The 19,083-nt window shown below is 37.2% G+C and overlaps 1 protein-coding gene across 7 annotated transcripts in view; it reads left to right on the forward strand.

Moving 5' to 3' along the window:
• The window catches only part of REPS1 (RALBP1 associated Eps domain containing 1), an 81,511-nt gene that overhangs the window by 23,710 nt on the left and 38,718 nt on the right, over window positions 1–19,083 (forward strand). For 6 of the 7 annotated variants that reach the window (XM_059177419.1, XM_059177421.1, XM_059177420.1 and 3 more), the window contains exon 2: window positions 18,422–18,545. In XM_059177419.1, coding sequence (XP_059033402.1) covers window positions 18,422–18,545 — 124 coding nt within the window. Of the gene's footprint in view, window positions 1–11,363; window positions 11,466–18,421; window positions 18,546–19,083 lie in introns of those variants that run through there. The other variant, XM_059177424.1, reaches the window with a different exon arrangement.

The raw sequence follows: 19,083 nt of genomic DNA on the forward strand, positions 1-19,083 counted from the left end.
AAAGGCATGTACTACTATTTTAAGCTTAAGTTTTAGATGGTTTATGGTATTTTTCAAAATTTCTTTTGTGTTTTTGTTGTTTTTCTCCTTACCTTTAGTCTGTGTTTTAGTTTCTTTTTTTAAGTTTTTTGTTGTTGATGTGGAAAATACAAAATAAAATTTTAATTGGGAATTTGGGACTTGAACTATCAATGAACTTTATAGGCATACTGTTTTTCATATCAGACTTCTTATGTTTAGAGGCTATCAGAAGTGTTTTGTTTAGATAACTAATGACTGTGATACTGATTATAAGCTGTAAAATATTTATTGGTCTATATGTACTATCTTTATCACAGTAGAACTGTTAACGGGAGTGTATATGGCCCAAAGCAAGTAAAATCTATGGTCATATATTGCTGAAAGGAATCTCTTTAATTATCTATACTATCCAGAAGTTCAAATTAAGAACTCCATAAAATTTAAAAATCCGATGTGCTTGGGTGGCTCAATCAGTTAAGTGTTTGAGGTTTTATTTTTTAAGATTTTATTTATTTATTTGACAGAGAAATAGCACAAGTAAGCAGAGCGGCAGGCAGAGGGAAAGAGAGAAGCCGGCTCTCTGCTGAGCAGGGAGCCTGATGTGGGACTTGATCCCAGGATCCTGGAATCATGACCTGAGCTGAAGGCAGCAGCAGCTTAACCAGCTGAGCCACCCAGGTGCCCCAAGTGTTTGACTCTTGATTTCAGCTCAGGTTGTGATGTTAGGGTTGTGAAATGGAGCCAGGTGCGTGAAGCTGCTTGAGATTCTCTTCCTCTTCCTCTGCCCCTCCACCCCTCCGTCCTGTCTTTCCCCCTTTAAAAAAATATTTTTAAAAAAATCTGTCTCCGCCTTCTTTCCTTCCTGCTTCCATCCTTCCAGGATTTTATTTATTTATTTGAGAGAGAGGGAGCATGAGCAGGATGAGGGGTAGAGGGAGAAACAGACTCCCTGCCAAGCAGGGGGCCTGACGACGTGAGACTTGATCCTGGGACTCTGGTATCCTGATCTGAGCCGAAGGCAGGGGCTTAACCAACTGAGCCACCTAGGCACCCCTCAGTCTTCTTTTCTGTTTACTGTTTAACTCAACACATTCTTTAGCAAGTAGAATAAAACCTGCCTTCTAAATACTAATAAGCTTTTAGGTCCTATAGCAGTAATCTGTTACAGTGTGTTCTTTTGATAAATTTCTATGATAATATCAGTAGGTTAAGAAAGCATAGAATATATTTAAACTCTGTTGAAAAGTTACAGGAGACATTCGTAGTTTTTCTTTGTATTGAAAAGTATACCTTTTACAAATGTAGAAAGGGAATTAATATTTATCCAGTACTTATCTGATATTTCAGTGCCTGATATATAATAAAGGCTCAAGAAAAGACTGATATACTTATTTTTGAGGTGCTTTATAAAATATTGTGTGCTGTTGTCAACAAAACAATGTGTAGACAATTTTATTTTGTCTAAGGACATACTATTGAGGAAAAACTTGGAGAACTCATACTTAAGAGGATAGAAAAGAGGCTGAAATATGAAATGGAACTTATGCATAAAGGTAGAGGTGACAGAAAAAAATCAAGAGAATGTCTTTTTATTTACAGAATAAGGTAAAATCTTAGGTGAAAGCAAAGAAGCAATGTGGTCTTGAACCTTAGGTTTTAAATGAAAGAGCATTTGAGTTGTGTAAGCAGAGCAATAAGCCCTAATGGTTTTGGGTAAGAAAGAACTGTAGCAAAAGTGAGATGGGATGTTTGCTCTGCTACAACTTCTAAGTATCTCGGAAAGCTTGGTAAGATTGCGTTCACTTTAGATTTGAGTTTACTAGGGAATTGGCAGTGGATTAAGTTGGTCACAAAGTGTTAGCTAAAGTCATTTAGAAATGCAAATGTACTTCATGAGGCTAGTAATAGATAGGACTTACTCGTTAGTTGGATGGGTTGTGTATTTAAATTGCTTTTATAACAAAGGAAAATACTACATATTAGTGTGTCCACATAGTTTGTAAATAAACTAAGCATACTCTGTGTGGACAGCAGTGTTTGAAAGGAAGTGAAGTCATAATGGAAGGGCTGGGCTTTGATGTATGCCCCTATCTTCTTTGCCATTGCTGCCTTTTTTTTTTTTTTTCGCCTTTTCTGCTTGCCACAGTGTACTCTAGTGGTGAAGGGGATGTGCAAATGTGCATGAATCATGTGTAATCCAAATTACTTTGCACAAAGTAAACAGTGTTTACTGTTAGAAAATATTTAACTTTTAAAGAAATGGTAAAAATGATCTTTCCAATCAGAAAGATTTAATTCTCTCTCTCACACACACACACACACACACACACAAGATTTAATTCAGATGAAGACTAGTAGAATGAATTTGGTACATCAGGAGGGTTTGGGCATCATGAGGGAGCAGTTCCTTCAGCACTAAGTGCTCAGTACAATGCCAGATCTTGCCTTGGTTCCAGTATGATTAAGTCATACTCTCTGGCCCCAAGGATCTTAGTAGAGAGAGGAGGTATCAGAAGTGTGTAGTTGGCTAACAATTACACAGATAATTCAAGGGATTCCGATGGTAGAAGTTAGAGTACAAGTCCAAAGGAAAAGTCATTCACTTATGGAGTAGTAGGAAGGATGGACAATGTTACAGGAAGGAGGTGGCTCTTAACGGTGTTTGTGAAGGAAGGGGTATAAATTTAATAGTCAGACATAAGTGATCTGGTGAGAGAAAGGCAAAAGCATGAAAATAGGATAATCCAGTCTAGATTGGCCAAAGTAAGACTTAGAAAGAATTTTGGGGCTATAATTTGGAGAGTTGTGGAAGCTGGACTTAGAAGTTCTTTTGAAAATAATAAACATTATTTGGAGCTCTATATTAGGATTCTCTGGTAGCCTTGTGTATGGGAGTGGACAGAGATTGCAGCAAAGTTGAGTAAAAAATAATTATTTCATTTATTCTCCCAGCCAAAAAACACATTAATACTTGCACATCAGGGGTTGTTCTAGGTGCAGGGAATGTAAGAGGTCTTCCTTATTCTCTGGAGTCTCATTCTTCTGGGAGATGTTGACAATAAATAAACAGTAGGGTGCTCTAGAAGGTCTCTGAGATTAAGACACTTGAGCTGAGACCTGACTGGCAGAAGCCAGCCAAGCAAAAATCTGAGTGGTAAACATACAGAGGGTACAGCAAGTGCAAAGTCCGTGAAGCAGGAAGCAGGAGCAGGTTTTTGTTTTTGTTTTGTTTTTTTAACTTTTAAGATTTTATCTATTTATTTGACAGAGAGGGCACAAGCAGGAGGAGCAGCAGGCAGAGGGAGAAGCAGGCTCCCCACTGAGCGGAGCCTGATGTGCTGATGGGAAGTGAAGCTCCATCCCAAGACTTAGGATCATGAGCTGAGCAGAAAGAAAGCAGACACTTAACCATTTGAGCCACCTAGGTGCCTAAGGAGCAGTCTTGATTTACTGAAAGAAAAGAGGAAGAGGTGTTTCAGAATTCCTGTATTAGTTAAACTGTGGGAACGAGTTTTAAGAACTGTACCTGACAGACCAGTGAAGGATGAGGTAACACGTTATCTTAGAATTAATTTCCCCTGGTTACTCTTCAGTTTTCTCAGTACCTTGAGTCACTTTGCCAGATAATAGGATCTTATATAAAACCATTATATAATGATTTATTAATGGCCTGAGAATAAGATTTTTCTCTGCATTCAGAGTCTTAGCTTGAAGCACTCCAGGACCATTATATAAACAGGACAGGTTAATATATAATAATGCCTGTGTGTGTGGCTATTGTTCATGAAATTTGGTTTCAATTTTTTTTTTTTCTTACTCTGCTTGCTAGGGGACCTGAAGGGACATTATTGAAGGTTTGCTGTTTATTTTATGCCATTTTTGTAGTGTTAACTATAGAACACCCTTTGGGGACAGAACATGTAAATAGGTGGTCCACATATTTTAGTTTGTCAGCATATGCTTTAAAAATTATTTTGATTCCACATTAACTTCTAAAAATGAGAACATATCAGAAAATTCCAGATTTCCAGCTTCAGAAATCTGAAGATGGCTTCATTTGGCAGATAATCTTCTATAATAGCAGTTAGCTAGAGCTTAATAGCAGTTTCCTTTACATCTGCTCTCCTTAGGTTCACTATGTCCCCCCACCTGGCCAGTTTCACTAATTTATGCTACTTGCTTGCATCTGTAGACATTGTGTTTCCAGTGGCTTTTCTGGAGCCAAGGGCAGATAGCATTGCTGACAAAGGAAGAGGTCCTCTTATCACTGTTCTCTGTTTTTACTCTGTAGAAGAAGAGGGTATGCTCTGTAACACCATTTCTCAAAGTTTGGTCTGCAGACCCCTGGTGGGTGAGGTCAAAATTATTTTCATACTAATAGTAAGCTGGTTTTTTGCCCTTTTTTGTGTGTTGACATTTGCATTGGTAGTGCAAAGTAGTGGCAGATAAAACTGGTGTTTCCTTAGCACGGATGAGTGCATTTACCAGATTTACTAGTATCGTGTTCTTTACTGCTGTGCCGTGAAGAAGCCAGTTTCAATTAAAAATGTTCTGTGTGGGGGCGCCTGGGTGGCTCAGTGGGTTAAAGCCTCTGCCTTCAGCTCAGGTCATGATCCCAGGGTCCTGGGATCTGCCCCGAATAGGGCTCTCTGCTCAGCGGGGAGCCTGCTTCTTCCTCCCTCTCTTCTCTGCCTGCCTCTCTGCCTACTTGTGATCTCTGCCTGTCAAATAAATAAATAAAATCTTAAAAAAACAAAAAAAAGAATGTTCTGTGTGTAGACCTATACCCCTGGGGCTAATAATACATTATATGTTTATAAAAAAAATTTAAAAATTATTAAAAAAAAAAAGAATGTTCTGTGTGTAGACCTATACCCCTGGGGCTAATAATACATTATATGTTTATAAAAAAATTTAAAAATTATTTAAAAAAAAAGAATGTTCTGTGTATAAAACAGAGGGTTGCTGGGGGGAGGCGGGTAGGGAGAGGGTGGTTGGCTAATGTACATTGCGGAAGTTATGTGCTACGGTGAGTGCTGTGAAGTGTAAATCTGGCAATTCACAGATCTGTACCCCTGGGGCTAATAATACATTATATGTTAATTAAAATAATTTTTAAAAAGGGAATGTTCTGTGTATAGAAAATAATTTTATTAAGGCTTAATCCTTGAGCATATTTCTTTTTAGTATTTTGTGAGAAGAAATGTAAGTACATAAAGCATTTCTCCTGCATGCTCAAGTATGATGATTGTCTTGAGGGAAAGTACTTCTTTTATTTGAGTTGTGAGCTGTACTGTACTGTTTTGTTTTTATCATGAAACACCGTTTTTCTTGAAGGAATGGCCAGCTTGAATAATGGGCAGCTATTTTCCTGCAAGTAAAGAAAGTTGTGCTTGTCACTTAAAACAACTATTGCTTTTTATTAATAATGGTGAAATTCAAGCTTTCTGACAAAAATTAGGATTTTTGAAAAACTTTTGTCTGCAACTAAGTGCTTGACTGTTTCTGATTATTTAATGACTTTTCTGATGAAATTGATGGTGATATGTTAACAATGTTGTTTTTAAAATATTTTATAAATGAAATGTATCTACTTTTAGAAGAGCTCCATAGCTCAATAAACTAGTAGTTTACTAAAGACCAGTGAAGGGTGCAGTGCACCTGGTACACCAATGCATTTTAATGTAAGCTATGCAAAAGATATGATATGGCTTTGGATTCCATATTGCAACTAAACTTTCAGCAATTACTATTTGTTGAGTTTTGTGTAGTATCAAAACACAAAATGAGAATTATCTGACAAGGCTATATAAATCATCTGTTTTCAGTACATATCCCTATGAAGTGAGAGTGTTTTCTTATATTTAAAACAAAGCAGCATTTTGGGATGAATCAAATGTGAGGCAGTTATGAGAATCTTTACCTAAACTGGACATTAAAGATAATTTGCATATATATAAAACAAACACTATTTTCACTTGGTTTTTTTGTTTTAAAGATTTTATTCTTGAGGGAGAGAGCACGTGAGTGGTGGGAAGGGCAGAGGGAGAAGCAGACTCCTAGCTGAGGAGGGAGCCCAACATGGGATTAGATCCCAGTGTGCCGGGATCATGACCCAGACTGAAGGCAGACATTTTACCAACTGAGCCTTCTAGGTGCCCTTTGTTTTTGTTTTTAATCTCAGTGCCCAACATGGGGCTCGAACTCTTGATTTCAGAATCACGAGTCATATGCTCTACCTACTGAGCCAGCCAGGCACTCCTTCACTCAGTTTTTTAGTTTTGGAAAATAGTTATTTTCATAAAATTTTATGTTAAATGTAATCAGATTCTTATTTTTATATGAATTTATACATATGTTCTTAAATTTCCCAATTCAAATTCTAATATGGCAAATACAAATAAATATAACCTACAAAAACAAAAGCTTTGGGGGAATTCTCAGTACTTTCTATTTATTTAAAAATATTTTTTCTCAGTAACTATTTAAACATGTATAAGTGATCCTAAGACTAAAAAACTGTGAAAATCACTGCTCTAGGGTCTACAGCATTGATTCCCAAAGTGTTTTATTCCAAGCATCTGATCTGTGAACCACTAGTTATGAAGCATTTTAATAGAATCTGAACCAAAAAGGGGTTTATTTCTAGGCTGTAGAGGTTTTTTTAGTGCCTCTTATGGTCTAAAACTGCTTTGTGTAGTCTCCACAGGGGCTGCAATATCTCTCAACTTACTCAGCTCCCAAGTCTTCAACTTGACTGCTGTTCTTTGAAATACATTTTTGGAACTACTGCTCCATAAGCATGCCAATGTTAAAGAGTTCTGTTTAGCTATGCCTTGGAGACAATTGGGAACAGAGAGCTTTGGACTTAGACTAATAAGGCTTTGAATCCTGGCTCTACCACTTATTAGCCTCAGTTTCCTTTCCTATTAACTGAGGATAATGGTAGCCAATATTAGAGAATTGTTTGATCATTAAGTATGATAACAAGTAAACAGCCTTCCTAATGATAGGTACTCTGAGTGTAATTGTTCCCTACTTTTCCTACTTTAATTTCTCTAGTAAATGAATCTTCATTATAGATATTCCCATGTTAGTAAAGCTAATGAGTCTTAGAGGTGTAGGGACTAGTCTAACAAGTTACTGGAACAAGACAATGACACTGATTGGTAGCCAGTGTAGTGCATACATGTAGACCAAGCTCCCTGGGCTTTCAGGCCAGCAAAAATATAGTCAGCTTTGCCACTGATTCAGTCACATTTAACCAAAAAATGAAAGCAATAGAGTCACCTCATTTTTAACCTGATAATGACTATAAAGAGAGGATCTTTTTTTTTTTTTTCCTTGAAAATTTCAGTTACGTATTTGAAAGCAGGGGGAGGGGTAGAAGGAGAAGCTGGCTACTGCTGAGCAGGGAGCCCCAGACGGGGCTTGATCCCAAGACCCTGGGATTATGCCCTGAGCCGAGGCAGTCATTTAATGGACTGAACCACCCAGGTGCTCTAAAGGGAGAATCTTATTTTCTATTCTGTTTTATTGTACAGTTGACCCTTGAACAATATGGGTTTGAATTGAGTGGGTTCACTTATACATTTTTTTTGATTAACACAGGCACAGTATTGTAAATTTTTTTCTCTTATGGTTTTCTTAACATTTTCCTTTCTCTAGCTTACTTTAATTGCAAAAATACAAAGCATAAACATTTAACATAGAAAATATGTGTTAATCAACTTCATGTTATTGGTGAGGCTTCTGGTCCACAGTAGATTTTTAGTTAAGTTTTTGGGAAGTCAGAAGTTTAAGTGTATTTTTGACTGTGTGGGGGTTTGGCTCTCCTAATCCCTGTGTTGTTCTAGAGTCAACTGTATTAAACATGCATAAAATTTCATCTTGGGGAGAATATAGGTGGCTTTCTATAAGATACTTCTCTATATTATCTAGTTTCAATATAATTCTCATTCTGTTTTTCTGAGTTTTTATATTTTGTAATTCAGCTCATGGGTTCAAGCTCAGATATGTAATTTGGCATCTACTTTGATCTTTTTTCATTTCAAATAAGAAACAACTTCTATATACCTTTATTGTTGCTGGCATTCCCATACCTCCTGTTTTGAGCCTAGGATGTAAGAGCCTCTCTTATACATTTACACTGCTTTTTTGTAGTTACTATGTTCTAGGTACTCTGGGCTGTAAGACATGCTTTAGCAGCTAGTGAGGGTGCTTGCCCTGAGGAAGCCAACATTATCCTGGGAAAAGGACAATGTACAGCATGTCTTGGTGGAAGATTAAAGGCATAACTTTGAATTATAGCTCTGCCGTTTAGGCCCTCTGGCCTTTGTTACTTGGCCAGTCTGATTCTTTCTTCCTCTTTAAAATGATAGTAATAGCAATTCTGCCACATTATTTTTAGGATTAGATGGGGAATACTTTGAGTAATTAGGACTGTGATTAGCATTATGTGTTCTCAATAAATGTTAATGCCCCTCCCCTACCAACAAACGTACCACCACCACTGTATTTGTATATCTGGAAGTAAAAAAATACTCGTGTTCTTTGCTCTTTGGTGAGCTCTTTGAGTTATTATTAAAGAGCTATTTATTCTTGTTTTTATACAGTTTTAAAAGGTTGGTTCTATTTCTAAGCCATGGTGTGCAAGGCAGAAGGCCAGCAACTAGAAAGCCTGCTGATAGAGTAAAAGAAAGAGCTTGGCAACAGAGAACAAGTCACAAATGATTAAAAAGAACAGGAGAAAACAAAAACTCTGTGAATAGTGTTAGTTCATTAGGTGAAGAAAAACATTCCACTTTTTCTTAGGGGCTTTGAATATATAACTGTAATATAGTATAATATACTAATTTGTTTATAAAACCTGTATTGCTAAAAATATGAGTCTGCTTATTATTAGATCCTTCAAAAATACATTTTTGTTTTCATCAAAATAATATCTGCATAGGATTAAAAAAACCAAGGATTATAAGGGCTTTATGAAAAGTGCAACAATTTCCTCTCCTTCCACTTTCCTGTATTTCATCTTGGGTTTCAAGGAAGTTGATGCTGATGGGTTTTGCCTCCAGTAAGTTGTGATTCTCTGTATTTGCCTTGTGTTGGTCTCCAGTTTCAGGGGCGGCAGTTTGCTCTGTGACCTGACTTTTCTCACAGATCTAAGAAGAGTTCCTGGTTTTTTAGTCTGTTTAGCTTTTTGCTTGTTAGGACGGAGTGTTGATTTCTAAGCTTCTTATGTACTAGACCAAAACCCAGAAGTCCATGCCTTTTCCCCTTCAGCTTTCTTATCCTTCTCTCTGAACTTGTTAGCTATACTTTTACATATTCAGTACTGAGAATATTTGCACCTTGTTCTAAAATCATAATTCTTAATTTAATATGTTTTGACTTTAGATTGAATCTAAAAGTTGAAAAGCAAAGTGTGTCTACATTATGAAGACATAAATATTTTTAGTGCAGATCCAGTACTATAGTACTATGTTTTGTTTTGTTTTTTTAGAATTTTATTTATTCGACAGAGAGAGAGCACACAAGCAAGGGGAGGGGCAGGCAGAGGGAGAGAGAGAAGCAGGCTTCCTGCTTAGGGTGCGGGGCTCCATCCGAGGACCCTGGATCATCTCCCCCCCCCCCCCAACCCTGTTTGCCTTTGTATCCATTCCTTCCCTTTTGTTTTTTCTGAAATCTTCTTGGAGCTTTCTGTCATTCTGCTCTAATTTGGACTGGTTCCTCTCCAGGTCATTTGTATAGCTGTCATCCTGCAGCCTTATTTCCCTGTTTTCTTGATGCTTAGCTGCTTTTTTCTGGAGGCTCTGTCTCTAAATTTTGCTGAAAAATATCCTCAAATGTTTTCTCAAGAAAGAGTTCATAGGAGATAAACTTTATTTAGATCTGCATTCATGAAAGTGCTCTTTCTATCATCTTCATGCTAGTTTGGATACAGAATTCTAGGTTGAAAATAATTTTTTCGGTGTGCCTGGGTGGTTCAGCTGCCTTCAGCTCAGGTCATGATCCCAGCGGGCTGGAGCCCTGCATTGGGCTGTCTGCTTGGTGGGGAGCCTGCTTCCCTTCCTCTCTCTCTGCCTGCCTCTCTGCCTACTTGTGATCTCTGTCAAATAAATAAATAAAATCTTAAAAAAAAAAAAAAAGAATTTTTTCTTAGAAACTTGAGGGTGTTTCTTTGTTGTTTTCTGATTCAGTGTTAACTGATGAGAAGTCTGATTCCAGTCCAGTTAGTATTTCTTCTCAGTGATCAGTACCTCTCCCCCTTCTCCACTTCATTTACACATATTCTGGATGCTCTGAGGATCTTCGTTTTATCCTTGCTGTTCTGAAGCTTCACAGTAATGTGTTTAGGAATTCCTTAGCCCATTGTGTTGAGCCCTCAGTAGACTGAAAGCTTGTGTCTTTAGATTTGGGGAAAATCTCTTGTTCTATAATTATGAGTTCTCTGTTTTCTCTGCATTTTTTTGTAGACCTCATTTAATAAAAATGTTAGTCTTCCAAATTAATGCTGTTTTTCTCTCATTTTCTAATTCACCTTGCCCCTTCCTCCTTCTGGAGAAATTTTTCTCTATCTTCTAGTATTTCCATTGAACTCTTTGTATCTCTAGATATCTTATTCTTTGGTTGTTCCTTTTTCATAGTATCCTGTTATTGTTTTATGGATGCATTACTATGTTAAATCTGTCAGAGGATACTCACTAGAGTATTTTTAAGTGCTCTTTCTCTCTTGAATTCTATATTTCTCTGAGAGGTTTTTCCTCTTTTTAAATTTGACAGTTTTCTTTCATTATGTAGGTTTTCCTTGGTTGCTTATTGATCTCTGGTAACCTGTTTATATTTAATGCAACAATAGAATAACTGAGCTCTTTGTTCTTGCATTTAGTTCCTTAAAAGACTGCCTTCCTTTGGAAGGAGTGGACCAGGGACACTTGAGTGGCTCAGTCGTTAAGCATCTGGCTTCAGCTCAGGTCATGATCCCAGGGTCCTAAAATTGAGCTCTGCCATCAGGGCTCCCTGCACAGCGTAGCCTGCTTCTCTCCCTCCCACTCCCCCTGGTTGTGTTCCCTCTCTCACTGTCTCTCTCTCTCTCTCTCTCTATCAAATAAATAAATAAAATCTTTAAAATTAAAAAAAAAAAAAAAAAAAAAAAAAAAGGAAGGAGTGGGCCAGATGCTGACTCTTACTGGATTACTAAATGCTAGAAATAGGAGCTTTTCTCTGGGACAGCAGCCCTTGTCCGCATCAGCTGACCTAGTACTTCCCTAGATTTCTTTAGAGATATAACTTCCAGTTTTTTGTTTATTTATATTTGGAGGGTAAAGTCTGGTTGCTAATATTCAGCGAGCAGCTGTACAGATAGGGATCTTGATCTCTCTCCCAATCTCACCCTTAGTCATACCTGGTCTCACTCCAGGCATACCCCTGCATACCATTTTTAGGTGAGTCCCTGGATTTTATTTTATTTTATTTTATTTTTTAAAGATTTTATTTATTTATTTGACAGAGAAATCACAAGTAGGCAGACAGTCAGGCAGAGAGAGAAGGGGAAGCAAGCCTGCTTCCTGCAGAGCAGAGAGCCCGATGCGGGGCTCGATCCCAGGACACTGATATCATGACCTGAGCCGAAGGCAGCGGCTTAATCCACTGAGCCACCCAGGCGAGTCCCTGGATTTTATGGGGCAAATTCTTCTCTGTAGGTATTGTTGGCACTGATTTTTTCCCACCTACTCTATTAGGCATGACTCCATCTGCTTTCTGATTGCTAACATTTGTTGAGATTTCCTGCCTGTTCATTGATTCCCCTTCTTCTCTCTTACTAATTTTTGTGGATTTATTTCCTTACTCTCATTTTAATAAGATTCCTGAAGAGAGAGGAGGTAATTTCCTGTGCTCAGTGTATTGTCTTAAACAAGAACTTCAAAATACTTATGAAGGCTTGAAAGCATCCTATATTTTAGAAAACTTTCAATAAAAAATTATAATAAAACGCACTTTGAGGCTTAAAGGCATTAACTCTTAGCTCTCAGGAAAATGTGGTTTTCAATAATGACTTAGTCTCTCAAGTCTCTGAATAAAGAGCATTATGATCAGGAGTAAATAAAAAATAATAATTATATTGTGGACCAGACACTTTAGTGTTTTATTAAATACAGCCTCATTGAATGCTCACAGCAATCAGAAGAGGTAGTATATTATTTCCCCCAGTTAACATAGAAGGAAATTCGGACACAGTAAAGTAATAAAACTTGCTCAAGTACTATATGATACAGAATGATTCCCTAACCACGTTGATCTCTATAGGTATTAAAATGAACTATAATCTAGTTTACCTTTTCTTCCTGGAAGTTAGTGGCTTTTGATAAGTATTATGGAACAGAGTATTCAGGGGAAAAAAGTCAATGCTGACTTATTTAGGATTGATATCCTTGTGAAGCCAATAAAATTAATGAAAACTTTCAGCCCTTCTCTCTTCTGTCTCAGACCACATAGCTAACCAAGTTCTTTGCTGGTCAGTAAGATGGTACAGTCATTCAGAGTTTTTTTGGAGTACTTGACTGTGTTCTATTTTAAAGTGTATTCTGTTTCTAGAAATTTGTCCTACAGTTCTACAAGTGCACTAGGATACATGTGTGGAAATGCTTACAGCATTATTTGTAATAGAAAGCTAGAAAAACCCATGTCTATCAGCAGGGGATTGATTAATTTGTAATAGGCATGTCCATGCATGGAATGCTATATAAAAAAAAAATGAAAAAGACCTATGCTGATATAAAAAGATCTTCAAGTAATATTGTATGAAAAGAGTCATTTACAGTATGACCCTATATGTGTAAGAATATATGTTAAGTATGTGCACTCATTTATTTGAACACATGTGGAAAAGATGGGAAGAACATATGAAAAAAGTTGTTATTCTGATGGAGATTGTAGGAATTTTTAAGTTCATATCCTTAAATACCATTTATTTATTTTACCATGAACATGTACATTTTACAATGTTATGAAAATAAAGCTTAATGGTTTTCAGTAGCCATTGGTAGTATACCAGCAACACTAGCTGGTCCTGGGTTTCCTAGGAAAATTACAATCTAATGGGGGAGGTCTGGGAATCCATATCCTAACAGGGGCTTTAAGTGATTCTCAACATTAGGCAGCTGTGCACGCATGCTCATAAATACACATAATTCAGACTAAGAGCAAGTTACCATAGAAAGATAATTTAAAAAGTGAGACTACTTTGAATATGCTGAATTAATAATAAATTTCAAAATTTGGAGGTGATAAATGATTTCTAGGAAATTATCAAACATTTTAAAGATAGACTAAGCTGGTTCATTCCACCTGACCTGTAAGAAGGTGAGACACACATCAGAGATAACTGCTCAGCCCATGTCATAGGTGAATTCTTCTGAATCTTTCTGGAACATATGGTTTTAAATCTATTTAAAGTATTTCGGAGCAGAGAGGAGAAGAGTAAAACTTGTTTGTTCTGTTTACAAAGCCAATAGAGCACTGTTTCCAAACCTTTCAGGTATAGATAGGGGTTTTGGGGTTCTTGTTTTCTTGTGTTTCTGTGGGCCTAATCATTTTAAGATTGTGGTTAAAATTTTATAAATATTATTTGAAACAGTAATATACACCATGACTAAATGAAATTCATTTTAGGGATCAAAAGATGGTTTGGTGTTACGAATTCTGTTAATAGAATTATGAATATTGGGGCGCCTGGGTGGTTCAGTGGGTTCAAGCCTCTGCCTTTGGCTCAGGTCATGATCCCAGGGTCCTGGAATCGAGCCCTGCATCCGGCTCTCTGCTCAGCAGGGAACCTGCTTCTTCCTCTCTCTCTGCTTCTCTGCCTACTTGTGATCTTTGTCTGTCAAATAAATAAAATCTTTTTTAAAAATTAAAAAAAAAAGAATTATGAATATTAATAGACCAAGGAGAAAAATTATGACCTTTTAATTTTCTGCTCCAAAGTACACACAATAAAATTAATATGTTTGTGGTTTTTGAAAACACAAAACCCCAAACAAAGCTCTTAGACAGGTGGAACTAGCTGAATAGTTTTCTTCCTTTTTAAAAATATTTCATTCATTCATTCATTCATTGAGAGAGAGAGAGCATACCATGCACACAGATTGGGGGTAGGCGCAGAGGGAGAGGGAGTGGAACTTGCTGAATAGTTTTTCTTTTTAAAAATATTTCATTCATTCTTTCTTTCTTTTATTGAGGAGGGGAGCACATGCTTGTGCGCACTCAGGGGAGGGGCAGAGAGAGGGAGAGAGAATCTTAAGTAGGGTCCACATCCAGCACAAAGCTCCACCTGAGGCTCCATCTCTTTTTTTTTTTTTTTTTTAAAGATTTTATTTATTTATTTTGACAGAGAGAGATCACAGTAGGAGAGAGGAAGGGAAGAGATCACAGAGAGAGGAAGGGAAGCAGGCCCCCTGCTGAGCAGAGAGCCCGATGTGGGACTCGATCCCAAGACCCTGAGATCATGACCTGAGCTGAAGGCAGCGGCTTAACCCACTGAGCCACCCAGGCGCCCCTCCATCTCTTGACCTTAGCTGAAATCAAGAGTTGGATGCTTAACTGACTGAGCCACCCAGACTCCCTATAGCTGAATAGTTTCTTAACGTAACAAAGGTGTTGCAGAGTGTTAGCCAATATCAGGCTTAATGGTAGAACACTGGAGGTGATCTTGTTAAAGTTAGGATATATTGCCATTCCAGTTAAAATCTGTTTATTTTGATAAATGATTTTAAAGAGTATTTGGAGAAATAAGCAATATGAGAATATTCCAGTAAATTCTAAACAAGAAAAAAAAAAAAAACCATTGAGGGCTGGGCTAATAAATCTATCAAATATTTATTAATTCTATTATTTATTTTAAAAAGATTTTATTTATTTGTTAGCAAGAGAGAGAACAAAATCTCATTCCCCTTTCCTGACAGGGCGACTTAGAATTTTGTTACATCTGATAGCATAGAAAGAACAAGAGAGGGCATGTTGGCGGGTAGGGGGTGGGGAGCAGAGGGAGAGGGAGAAGCAGGCTCCTTGCCTAGCAGGGAGCCTGATTCAGGCAGCTCCTGGGACCCTGAGATAATGACCTGAGTCGAAGGCAGGTGCTTAACCAGTTGAGCCCCCAGGTACCCCTATATCATATATTTGAATATTATAAAAACTAAAGTAAGGAATAGCTGTATGAAACTGTGTAATACATGTAGTCAAAAACTCCATGTATGTGTGTGAGTAGTCTTTTCAGGTTATTGGAGAAATATGAAAAAAAACACTCTCATATTAATAGTGGGAGAAAAAATTTCAATAACCTTTTGAAAGGCAATGGCAATAGTGAATGCATTTTTAAGTATATGTATACTTTGGTCCAGTGCTCTGCTTCTAGGAATTATTCCACATATTTTTTAAGAGACAAATTTTGTCTAATTCACAAGGTTGTGATGATAAATCAAACCTGATACTGTTTCATCAGGGATCGTTTTTGTAAGTTTGTATGTTACAGCTCCTTTCCACCTCTGCTGTTTCAAAAGCTAGTGGCCTCTCTAATTGGTATAGCTCGGAAAGATAGACATCAGTGACACATATGCCTGACTTGGGCCACAAAGTGAGTTCTGTAGATGATGTAGCCAGGATTAGTTATAGAGAAATAACTGCAAATATTTTGCCTTTGAGCCCTTTTATCTCCTTTTTCAAAATCTCATTCCCCTTTCCTGACAGGGCGACTTAGAATTTTGTTACATCTGATAGCATAGAAAGATAGTATCCCTTCTTGCTTTTCTACGCCGCACCTCCCCACCCCCCCACCCCACCCCCGCCCCGGCCCGCAAGCCCCTTAGAAAGAGCTTTGGGTTTGTAATCAAAGGACCTGGCTTCTTGAGCCAGTTCTTCCACTGGCTAGCTCTGAGACTTAGGAGAATCAAGATTGTTCTCTAAACTTACTTTCTCTGAGAGCCAAGCGTGCTAACCTGTCTTTCTCCACTACAGTCCTCATGTTTATTCCTTAATCCATTGCAAATGAGATTTTACCCTCCTACATCTGTACTAGTGCTTAAGTGGCAAAGATCTCCTAATCATAAAATAGAGTATGTTTTCTTTCCTTTTTCATTTGGCCCCACTAATTCTTTTGTTTGGAAATTATTAGTTTTCTGACTAAATAATATAAAATATTTTTGGTAGTAGATGCAGACTCATATAAAGAAAAACTAGAAAAATCCCTTAATCTCAGTACCCAGAAATAATCACTGGCATATTCTCTACCAGTTATATGTACATATCTTAATGAAACTGGGATTATACTTTCATATGCTAGCTTTGTATCTTGCTTTTTGTTTCCATAACATTAATACTGTAAGCAGTGAGTTTTAACTGTTGTATGGTTATGGCATTATGTGCTTGTTTAATAATCAACTGTATCTGTTTTGTTCTTGTGTTAAGTTTAGGTTGCTTCTTGCTGTGAACATCTTTGTACATGAATTTGTATGTGCAATAATGATTTTCTTTAAGGTTTGTTCCCACCTTCCAGAACCGCTTTCCACCCTTGATTTCCTCCTTATGCTGGTACTTTTTCCCACTGCTTCTTTCATAGGCTCCTTTTTACACATACTCTTAGGTTTTGATGTTCTCCACCGTTCCCTTTCCCTGCTCTGGGCTTGCAGGCAGTCTCATTTACTCCCTTAGCTTTAGTCATCACCTGGCTTGTCTGGTTCAGTTGTGGAGCACATCTTCACAACATGCTCCCTTCTTCTGAACTCCCTCCTCTGCACTTCTGTTCCTTCGGCATCTCCTTCTGACTGATGCCTGAAACACGTTATAAACAAAGCAATTACCTGTGATTTCCTTTGAGGTCTTCCCTTTATCAAACATAGATACAGGGCATATTTTAGACTTATTTTATAAGCAGAAGTATCTGAGATGTGTAATAATCCTTTACAGGGTACCAAGTGGGCAGAAAAGAATCGTGGAAAGGGACAGAAATCAAAACAAAATGCCTGCACATCTTTCAAGGCTATGTGGCCTTCTTAACTCTTACCCTCATTTTCCTCCTAGTTCCCTAGTATGAACCTGGCCTTTTATCCTCCTTGCCCTTTAAATTTACACTGAAGTGATGCCCCTTAGTGGCAGAATCAGGAACTTTCTCCATTGCTGATCAATCAACATAAAAATGTCTTCTCTTGTGGTTATTGTGATTGTGACACATTGCTTAACTGTTTGTGGGTGCTTTTTTGCAATTCTAGTAAATACTTGTGAATTGTTACCTAACATCTAGGTACCCTAATCTTTGAGTGTTTCATGAAAAAGAAAAGAGGCAAATATACTCCCTTTCTACAGGAATTTGTATCATTTGAGAAGGTAAGACAAGGATACTTAGTGTTTATTTTGAGATTATAATGTCTGTACAGTAGACATTATTCCAACTTTTGCAGTTGTCATTTAATTTCCTAACTGAAGCTGCTTTTTTCTAGTCTGTCACGTATTTGTCATAGCCAGTCTAGAAATACTTGTCAAATGACTGGAATGAGGGTGTAGATCCTTGAAGACCTTCGTGCTTTAAAAATGCAAAGCAGGGGCACCTGGGTGGCTCAGTGGGTTAAAGCCTCTGCCTGTGGCTCAGGTCATGATCCCAGGGTCCTGGGATTGAACCCCACATCCAGCTCTCTGCCCAGCAGGGAGCCTGCTCCCCCCCCCCCACCTGCCTGCCTCTCTGCCTACTTGTGATTTCTCTCTGTCAAATACATAAATAAAATCTTTTTAAAAAATGCAAAACAAAAATTGTTTTAAGGGAAAGTAGTATAGCCACATTAAATACAATCTGGGAAATAAAAGGAAAAACCCTGTTCTTAATCTCTCCTAACAAAATGGCTGATAGATTTGTATATCTCTGATTTTTTTCAGATTTGTGTTTTGTGTTTTATGTTTGTATTTTTATGTGTTTGTGATTTTGTGTTTAAAGTAGGTATCCTACTTTTTTCCACTTACTGTGTCATTTTATGACTATTACTTAAAATGGCTGCATAATAATCTATTAGTTGCAGAAATTTTTGGCCCTGTTGTATGCATAGTGTTTATGAAAAGTAGATGATACATTGTTTCTGAAAAATAGAACTCTCAAGAGAAAATAGTCATTCTAATAAAATAAAATTTCTTTATCATATGGATTTTACCAAGTCGGAGAACCATAGCCTTCTTATTATAAGGTCAGTGCCTTTTTATTTTCAGACTCATAAACCTGAAACGTGAGGAAGCTGGTCATCATTTGAGTGTAATATACCACGTGTCAGCTGTGTATTTTGGAGAAATTATAAACAGAAGTTAAATACCTGCTTATTTGGAGAATTAGTATCATAAAACTTAATATTAACATTGTGTTCTTTTATAGATTATGGAGCTTTGTGGTGCAACAAGACTTGGTTATTTTGGAAGAAGTCAGTTCTATATTGCTTTGAAACTTGTAGCTGTTGCCCAGTCTGGTTTCCCTTTAAGAGTGGAAAGTATAAATACAGGTAAATATGGAATACATTAGTAGCTGAAATGAAAATAGACTTATGCTCACAAACGAAGTAGTCAGTAAAATTGTTGAGTCTTCCTGACATTTTCGCATTCTCTCTAGCTTCATTCATTGGTTCATTGGTGAGTATTAGAAAAATATCTCTGTCTTAAACCTGTTATGGTGTGTATGTACTTAATACATATTTGATGGTCATGTAACAATTGTTAATGGTGGTGATTTTTCAGAATTCACTAAAAGTTGCTTAGAGAGATTTTGGGTGAATAATTTTATCAAAATAAATGATGGATTGTAGTGACTGACCACCTTCTTATGTGCCTTCCTTATTTTCTTCTTTTCTAATACATATAAAAGTACATAATTCTTCGTGGTTTTTTGTTTGGGAAGACTGCATTTGAAATTAGAAAGTTAACCAAAACTTTCTGATTTGGATAGAGACAAAGGTTAAATATTGGCAGACTAAAACCTACACACAGACACTTGACTACCTTAGAAGTGTCACCTAGGATAATTAGTTTTTCTGTGATTGGGAG

The sequence above is a fragment of the Mustela lutreola genome, chromosome 6, assembly GCF_030435805.1.
Source record: "Mustela lutreola isolate mMusLut2 chromosome 6, mMusLut2.pri, whole genome shotgun sequence".
Lineage (NCBI taxonomy): Eukaryota > Metazoa > Chordata > Mammalia > Carnivora > Mustelidae > Mustela > Mustela lutreola.